The sequence below is a fragment of the Triplophysa rosa genome, linkage group LG21, assembly GCF_024868665.1.
Source record: "Triplophysa rosa linkage group LG21, Trosa_1v2, whole genome shotgun sequence".
Taxonomy (NCBI): domain Eukaryota; kingdom Metazoa; phylum Chordata; class Actinopteri; order Cypriniformes; family Nemacheilidae; genus Triplophysa; species Triplophysa rosa.
The window spans coordinates 15,857,122-15,866,371 of record NC_079910.1 but is presented as its reverse complement, the minus strand read 5'-3'; the positions used below and the strand labels follow the sequence as shown (position 1 = coordinate 15,866,371).

At 38.6% G+C, this 9,250-nt stretch overlaps 1 protein-coding gene across 1 annotated transcript in view; it reads left to right on the top strand.

Moving 5' to 3' along the window:
• phactr3a (phosphatase and actin regulator 3a) overlaps window positions 1–9,250 on the top strand; it is a 14,098-nt gene extending 4,848 nt beyond the window's left edge. Inside the window, exons 2-10 of the mRNA XM_057319798.1 lie at window positions 870–1,113; window positions 1,191–1,410; window positions 1,497–1,639; window positions 2,000–2,153; window positions 6,874–6,929; window positions 7,676–7,737; window positions 8,068–8,208; window positions 8,438–8,514; window positions 8,732–9,250. Of these exons, the coding sequence (XP_057175781.1) occupies window positions 870–1,113; window positions 1,191–1,410; window positions 1,497–1,639; window positions 2,000–2,153; window positions 6,874–6,929; window positions 7,676–7,737; window positions 8,068–8,208; window positions 8,438–8,514; window positions 8,732–8,747 (1,113 nt within the window). The 3' untranslated portion in view covers window positions 8,748–9,250. The remainder of the gene's footprint in view (window positions 1–869; window positions 1,114–1,190; window positions 1,411–1,496; window positions 1,640–1,999; window positions 2,154–6,873; window positions 6,930–7,675; window positions 7,738–8,067; window positions 8,209–8,437; window positions 8,515–8,731) is intronic.

The following is a 9,250-nucleotide window of genomic DNA, read 5'->3' as shown; positions in this document are numbered from 1 at the left end:
ACTGTTACGCTGTGTTCACACCAAATGCGAATTAAGCGATTTGTGCGAGCAAATGACATCAAAGTCAATGCAAACAAGCGAATTCACAGCAGGCTCCGCAGATGCCACGAATCGGACGGCGAAAAATTTCAACACGAGTGAGAAATTCGCGCCAAGAGGTGATTGACACCTACTGTTTGACACGTCCGGACGCACGAAGACATTCCTCGTCGCCTGATGTTTTTCGCATCAAATGATGAAATAACGAACTATTCCAGCGAGTAATACAAAGCGAGGAACACGATGCTTCGCGTTTGGTGTGAACACAGCATTAAAATCCCCCAAACAGCTGCAATGAGTTTTGTTTTGTTTTCCATTTTTGTTATAGATCATTTGGCAGTAGACACATATTTCCAAATCCAGTAAAAAAACTGTAATAAACTCCAAGTTGGATGTAAAATAACATGAAAGACGTGTCATTTTACTTTTTGACAAATGTCATTTTACAGGTGTTTTTTGGTGCCCCATGTGCCGGAATATTACATTTTTTATAGGATTTTTTTTGCGTTGTGGAGTAAAATATCTTGTGCATTTGGGTGGTATGATCGCCGTTTATAATAAGATGGTCTTTATTTTTATTGAATACATTTTTAAAGAAGACGCCTTTGAAACTACACAGACGTTTATGGCTGCAGCACGAGCCTAACCTGCCATGATTCTACTAAACAACACATTTATGCATTTATGGAGTTTATAAAAGCCCTACAGTTACAGCATAAAACAATAAACTATAGTACATAGTGTTTTATCATAACAACAGTCAGAAAGACAGCGTTGCTAAATAGTCAATAAGCAATAGTCAAAATGATATACACTTGTCTATAATCAAGAATAAGCAAGTGTTTCTGAACCTTTGTCTTCTCTTTCTCCTGCCCATAGTAGATTCTGCACATGACAACGACACAACAGAAGAACCAAATTCGAACGAGGAAGAGGAGGTGGTTTCTATAAACGAGAATGAAGACGTCGAGGAGGATGCCGAGGACGGAGACGAAGATGAAGGAGATGAACCACAGGAACAGTCTCCTCCAAACAGTCACGGCGATCTCGCGTCCCAACTCAGCGCTGACGAAGGTTTGTTTCCCACACTATGACCATCACACTAAAGCACAATGCTTGCGCTACGTGACTGCGTTTGTTTGTTTCTGCAGACCCGAGTAAAGTCGCCATCGCAGCTGTGCCTCATTCAAACTGTTTTCTCCCGAAAGAACCGCCGCGAGTCCCTGACGGCCCCAGTCCTGTGGTTTTACGGGGGCCTTTTAGCAATCATGCGGGTTCGCCACATATAGGCAGCATACACCCGCTGCTGCCCCCTAGCTGTATAATAGAGGAACTGCACCGTGCCCTGGCAACAAAGCTAAGACAAGATAGGTAAATATTGTCAAACAATTGTTATTCCTCTCTCCTGACTTTAGTTTGGTTTGTGGGAGGTTGATAATACGTTTCATTATCAATAGCATTGGGAGGGAGCCATGTGGAGACTGTGAGAACAGGAAGGAGGCAGAGGAAAACAAGGAGAATGTTAGACAGGACCACTGCTCCACCGATGCTTCAGGAATCATTTGTGACATCGACAGCTGGAATGAGTCCGTCATTTCTGGTGGGTTTATCGCATATACAGTAGTACTACAATAAAGAATCGACAATAGTCAACTTGTCCCTCAGGTAATTAAATTGCATTAAAATACATTTTGGGTTTTGGGTTTTGACTGGTTACATACTGGTGAAGTGTTCACTGTGTTTACTGGTTTTATGGTCAAAATGTAAAAACCGAGAGGCGAAGTTATCTTTTATGGTAATAAAAATGGCCTGTCACAGATCAGGTCAGCAGGTCTGAACTTGGAAAAAAGAACCTAACGCACAAACATTTCGATTATTTCGATTATCATTGTGTCATTGCCTGTAGTGATCTCTCGTCCTGTAGTGTCATTTAATGGTCAAACTGGTCATCTGTGTGCAGGCACATTGCCAAGGAGAATGAGGAAGGAGCTGCTGGCTGTGAAGCTTCGAAATCGTCCCAGCAAACAGGAGCTGGAGGACAGGAACATTTTTCCGACACGGAGTGACCAGGAGAGACAGGAGATCCGGCAACAGATAGAAATGAAACTCGCCAAGTGAGTCCCACTTGTGTTTACTGCATATCCAAACATATCAGATATTACACTGCCCCCTGCTGGTGTCTTTCAGACTGTATGAGCATGAACACAAATGATGAATTCTGCCTAATTATAGCTACTTATTTGCCATGCAAATGTCCTGAGTAAATCTTACTGTTACGTTCAGTGTGTACTTTATGCATTTCTTTCAATAACACAATGTAAAAAAATGTAAGTTGTGTTTCATTTTAATTTTTTCTGTTTCTTTATGAAGTTGAGCATTCTGAATACAAAAATCACACTTTTTTTTTTACCATCAACGGTACTCGGTATATTTTCACACATTTATACATTTCTGTATTATTACTCATACGCAGAAATGACAAGGTACTGTCATATCACTGAGCTCAAAACAACAGTTTAACATAACAGTTATTAAAAACGAGTCGTCCAAAACTTCAGACGTGTTCATTTGTTCGTTTGGTCTTTTATGACTAACACTGTCCTCACAAACCAAGTTCTAGACGTAGTCACCCATCATCGCTTCATCCCACCTTCCATGTGCTACAGAAATGTCTAGAATTTTCTGACAGTGACAACTGGAAATTAATTTTATTTATATGTGAACATGTGTAGAATTTATTTGCAATATTCCGATATATCGTAATTAATCATTTAAGCTCAAAATTTACTTGAGCTAAATAACATTGATGCTACATGAAAATAAATGAAGAGTTTGGTTCCAAAATGAGATAACTCCGATTAAATTTTTGTTCAAAAATCATGTTTTTATTGTGCATTCCAATTAATATCAATCAAACTGCAGTTGGTTAGTTTTGATTTACGCCATAATAACTGAAAAAATACAGCTAACTAACACAATAAAACATGATAACATAATAAAAAACATGATTTTTGGAGTTATCTCCTTTTTGGAACCAAACTCTTCAAATATTTTCACAATAATTATCACCACAGAACCGTACAAGAGCTATAAAAAGGTCGGGCGAAACAAAAATGTGTTACACTGTGTAATCGTTCCCAGTGACAAATAATACATTATAAATAGATTTACAAAAACAGGTTTGCAAACTGGTTAATGCTGTTGTCCGTCTGGTTGTGTTATTAAGTGTAGGTGAGTAAGGATTAAAGTTAATCCAGTTGGTTAAACCAACTATAACTCTCATGAGATTAGATTTCTGGACTTTGACACCATTAGATGTTGGATTTAGGAGCTCCGCTTTTTCCTACGTCAGCTGTTTTCTTAACTGTCATACTCAGATATAAAGCCCATAATTGTTGTGTCTAGTTTTAAACAACACTTTTAAAAGGGTGTTTTACTTTCACTATGAAAGTTCACTATTTTAAAATGTAGATCTCAGAGTTTAAAGAAGATAAACACTGGCACTGCAGCTACAGAGTATGGTGATATCAAGTCAAATCAAATAAAAACAAAGGTGAAATATAAGGCTAGCAGATGGCCAGAGGCAATGTAATATTTAATATCTGATCTTTACATCAAAGTGGTGAGAAATACTCAGGGAAAGAGCAGGCAGTGAGGGTGATGGTGAGTTGTGCTCATGTTAACTCTTGCGTTCGGCTGTGGTATTTCTCACCAGCGAGAACAGCCCTTTGTTGATTCGTAGAAGAACCAGCCATCATGTTCAGGTTAATTTCATCTTTGAGAGCGTTTTGTTTAGAGGAGAGCTAAAATGTCCTGAGCAATGTCCACACACCACCATGATAAGTGATCTCGACCAGTTATGTAATGGTGATGGAACCATGATGGGTCTGCAGAAGATGTGATTCACATAAAGACCTGAGGGAATTTATGACACTGTACAGGGATTCACATGTATGTAAATGAACATAAGATTCTAGCATTTCTGCATATGATGCATCTGTATTCACTGAATCAAATGGCTTCTTACAGGGATCGATCAGCCTCTCAAGTCTCATCATTTATTTACTTTCATGTTGCATGTGAATCTTTTTATTCTGTGGAACACAAAAGAAGATATTTTGGGAAATGTCTCAGTGGTTTTGTGTGCATCTAATGGAAGTCAATTTTGTTTGAACATTCTTCAAAATATCTTCTTTTGTATTCTGCTGAAATAAGAAAATCATGCAGGTTTGTAATGACATGAGGGTGAATAAATGATAAATACATTTTAACTTTAAAGTTAAAATTGATCCTATTTACAGATTTTTTTTATATTTGACCCAACACTGGATTAAGAGATAACGTAGCATTTTTTGAGTGAATGTGAAAGGTACAAGAAACAGTTGCAAACATTTATTTCTATTTATTTTGTGATAATCTGTGTGACGGCATCGTTGTCCCTATTTGATGATGTTGCAAGAACCAGAACCGAGCCGAAATATTTGGGGTCTGGATTTAGGATTAGAAAGTGGGTTAGTCAGCATACCATGGTCAAATTCACTTGAAAGCTTGAACTAGGTCAGCATAAAGTGTGACGGTCATTGCACCTTCAGGACAGGCTTCTGTCCGAGCTAAACACACGATGACCCTTCACTGCAGTAGTGTGTCATGACCCTCCTATCTTTGGCTTACCCTGCTCTACTCTTCGACAGAAGAAAGACACGGCTGGAGCTATTTTTAGAGCTCAGACTGGTGAATAATAGATCGTAGTGCACGTTTCTCTGCTCCATCGTGCATGCAATAGTGAATTCAACACACACTGTATGTCTCATAACCAAATCTAACAATTTTATGATGTGATGTCAGAATAAAGCACGTTATCATCCAATGAACTGCTATGAATAATGAGATGTATATGTAATGCAGACCAATTCCAGCGTAGCACGGTCAGCTTTCTTTGTTTCAGCATTGACAGGGAAGCTACTGTTGCTAGGCAACCCACGATACAGGTCAATCATATCCAGGCGGCTTCCAAAGAGGAGCATTGGGCGTAGTTCTCCATTTCAGTTCATGAAATGTTAATGGTACCACATCTGCTGGAATCCCGTCTCTTACTCAGCTAATATGAGTGACACACGAGTGTTACACTGCCAGACTGAGAGCGGTGCTCCAATGTAATAAAGTGTTTTCACATTCCTTATAATGAATTTGAATCTGCGGCGGCAGATAACCGGTCCTAGGATCCGTAACCCTTACAGATGGCTTTTGTTGGTGTAGCCTGACGTAGCTGTACGTCAATTCAGGAATATTATTGTAAATACAAAAGCATTAAGTACATTACAAGTGTAGCATTTTATGATATTTTATTAAGCCAGTTTACTCATTCATAGTATTTTAAAGCGGCTTTCCAAATTGTTTTAGTTTACACAAGACTGCAGAATGCAAATGATGGATTCTAACAGCACGGAAATTAAAAGCTAAAGTTGAAAATTGATCAGTGAAAACTGGCTAAAGTATTCTCGATTTGAAAAAAATATCTTGTTGAGGCTGAAATATATTTTCAAATATTTTTCATCGCTGTGTTGTTATAAGTGCAGATGAGGGACAAAATGGCAAAATCCAACAAAAAGTTGGAATAATATTTCACATTCAGTATTTATATCGAGTTGTATTTCACATTCAACCAAATAAGTTTAAAAGTAATCATATAAATATATTTTGACATGTATATGAAAATTAACCAAAAACATAGACAATAGAAACCACAAATCTACTATTATCTTATCAAAATATCAGTGTTTTTAGTTCAATTATGATAATATTAGGAGTATTCAACCTACCTGATTTATATTTGACTAAAAGTTTACCCTGCAGAAAAAAAAACACAATGAAAACCATCCCAGACATTTTAATGGTCTCCAGTAAAATACAACTACGAACCGTTTCCCATTAAAACCATTACAAAATTCCTTTTTGTATTAATTATATTCATTATTATAACTATAAACAAAAACTAATTAACCAAATTTCAAAAAATGTAACAAAAAAATAAAAGCTAATTTAAAATATGGATAAAAATACAACAAAACCAAAAACAAAACTATGATATTTCTGCCACCAATAGAATCCATCACATAGGCCGGTTATTATATTAATAAATCTAGTGTTTATGTTCCTGAGGATAATGGAGACAATAGTATGTACTTCATAGTAGGGAGCCAGTTATTTTGATCTACAGTGCTTTCTACAAAAGTGACTCCAGTTTTCTTGGCATTTACGGTAATTATTATAAAAAACAGTAGCTGTGAAACAGCTGTTCATGCTAAAACTGCAACAATGCAACCTTTAAAAAAAAAGATTTAAAAAGTTAAGTGCTTCTTGCATTCCAGTTTTTCTATTATGTTGCCGAGTTTAACCTTCATGTTGCATTCATTTGGCAAACGATAAAATAAAATCGCTTAACCTAATTACGAATCACTACTACAAAGAACAGTGGGGAGAGAGAGAGAGAGAGAGAGAGAGAGAGAGAGAGAGAGAGAGAGAGAGAGAGAGCGAGAGCTCAACAAAGCTCGGGCTCCTCAGTACGCGCGCGCGCGCCAGCCTGTTTAAAACAGCGCGCGCGCCGTTGAGCGAACAACAACACTGAGCACGAGACGCGAGTTTTCTCGCCGACTACAAAATGACATTCAAGAGTATCGGAATAGCCTATGATGTTTGAATAGCGAGGGTGCCGAAACGAGGTCTTGCGGATCCAGATGAGGAGCGCACTGGCGCGCGGACACTTTGAGCGTCGCTTCAGGATCTCACTGAAGGAGAAATCATGGTACAAAAACTCATTCTGCTCTTCTTCCGCAGGAGACTCAGTCAACGGCCGGCCGTTGAAGAGCTCGAGAGCAGAAATATCTTAAAACGTGAGTGGTACTGACCTATCTTATAAATATAATGATAAATGCATGACTTAATAAATAAACTATGGGTGTATAATTCACTGTTGGTAGCCTACCTAAATATAATAAAATTAATAAATAATTGAATAACAATATAGAAATGATATTGGCTGCCTTTTTTACATTCATTGTTTAATATGTAGGCCTACATTTATTTATTTATATTTATGTTTTTATAGTGTACCCTACTGCTGCTCATACGTTTTTCTAAATAAAATGTTTCTCGTGGTGTTTTGCTCTGAAGGTTTAGATTAGTTTTATAGACAAATATTTAATTGAATCATTTAAAATGATGTCTCAGACTTAATAGTAAGGGGGAAACGGTATAATATGGGAACTCCTTTAATGCATTAAAAAGCGTCTGGTGATACACTACCGCAAATAGAAGGCAAAGGGCGACAACACAGAAGTTAGGTCTTTTATTATTCTACAATTCTAAGTGACCCTAAATTTATGAACAGTAGTATTTGCATTATGTAATGGTGTTGTTTTCCATTGGTCAACCTACCACATGAACTCAGTTGGATTGCTGTAATCCGTCAGATTAGATACAGGCAGTGGTGCACAAACCAGTATTGCTTAAACGTTTGTTTGCTGGAGGTGGGAGTCCCTCCAGTGACCCCTGCGTGAGCATCAGATTCTGCAGTGTCATGTTCCTGTGCTTGATTACATCATTGCGTGTGGTCATCACGTCTCTCTTCCTCTTTCAGAGAGGAACGATCAGACAGAACAAGAGGAGAGGAGAGAGATCAAACAGAGGCTTAACAGAAAGGTATACAACACGACAACTGAATTCAATGTCATGTTCACTTGAACATTGTTGCTGTTGGTTTGAAAAATGACATCTCGGATCAGCTAGAAAAATCGAACACTCTTCAGACGTTATCGGCTTATAAATAAAGATCAGGGTCTTCATTACATACTTGTGTGTGATGTGATTTGAGTTGTTTACTGAAGAACACCACTTGGATTGAAGCTCCAAGAAATCATACAGAACAGAATTGGGATTTCAAATCGGGAGAAAACGGCATTGTAAAGGCATTAGACACGGTTTTGTATAAACTGGCAGGTTAACTTTGGCCGGTCACTGTTTACCTTATAGCTCAACCAGAGGCCAACAGTCGATGAACTAAGGGAACGAAAGATTCTCATCCGCTTCAGTGACTATGTGGAGGTTGCCAAAGCCCAGGATTATGACAGGAGAGCCGACAAACCCTGGACAAGACTGTCTGCAGCTGACAAGGTATGTGACACAACGCTGATGTCAGCAAATCTTTACGTTAGTCAATTCAGATAGACAGCACAGGAAGAGGTGAAACGTGTTTGTGAAGCAAATCTAGTGTCAGTAGTTCATATGCTTTTTATATTTAAATAACCCGCACGTTTGATTGTGTTTGCTCATGCTAGAGAGCCCTGGGCCCAGTCGACCGTGTCACTTGAAGAGGCATTAAAGGTCCTTTTTTATTTTACAGGCAGCTATCCGCAAAGAGCTCAATGAGTTCAAAAGCACCGAGATGGAGGTTCATGTTTCGAGCAAGCACCTAACAAGGTCAGTATGCGTGTGCGAACCTCTCACAGATGCGTCTGGGCTATTTTTAGATTCACAGCACTAAAGAGGTTTTTCTGCATAACAGGTTGATTCTTCAGTGCAGAGGCCATTAGAGCTTCGTCAGCTTGTTTTCACTAAGAATAATTATAATCAAGTCTTGTTCAAGTATGTGATGGTCGTGATTAGAAAAGTCACCTTTGTTGATTTTCTCAACCAGGTTTCACAGGCCCTGAGAGGGTTTTCTTCTGTGAAGAAAATACTGAAGGTGACGTCTATGTTTAAATCCTGGACATGCCTCTTCCAGAGCCGTGGCGTCGGCCGTGGGATTCTCTTATTCTTCCAGCGCCCCGGGCCGAATGGTGTTTGGGTGTGCTTAATGCCGGCGGCTGCGTCTCCACCACGAGCGGCGGCAGGGAGAACCTGAGGATAATGTGCGGCCACATTAAACATGAAGCTGTCAGAGTGAAGAAACTGAGGAATTGCGTTTTTTATGTTTTTAAACTGGACTGCATTTCAGTGATTGCGAAGAAAAGATGAATTCGTTTTGGGTAAATGTTTGTGTACTTGTGACCAGCTCCGCTCTGAAAAACCTAAAAAAAATACAGTAAAAAGAAAACCGTGGGGGTTGATAAATGAGTTTCATATTAACTGTACAAAGTCCTACTGAACAGGGTTGTTCATGTCATCACTTGAAAAAAAAATCTTTGTAAGCACTACTTGTCTTGAAAATATACAA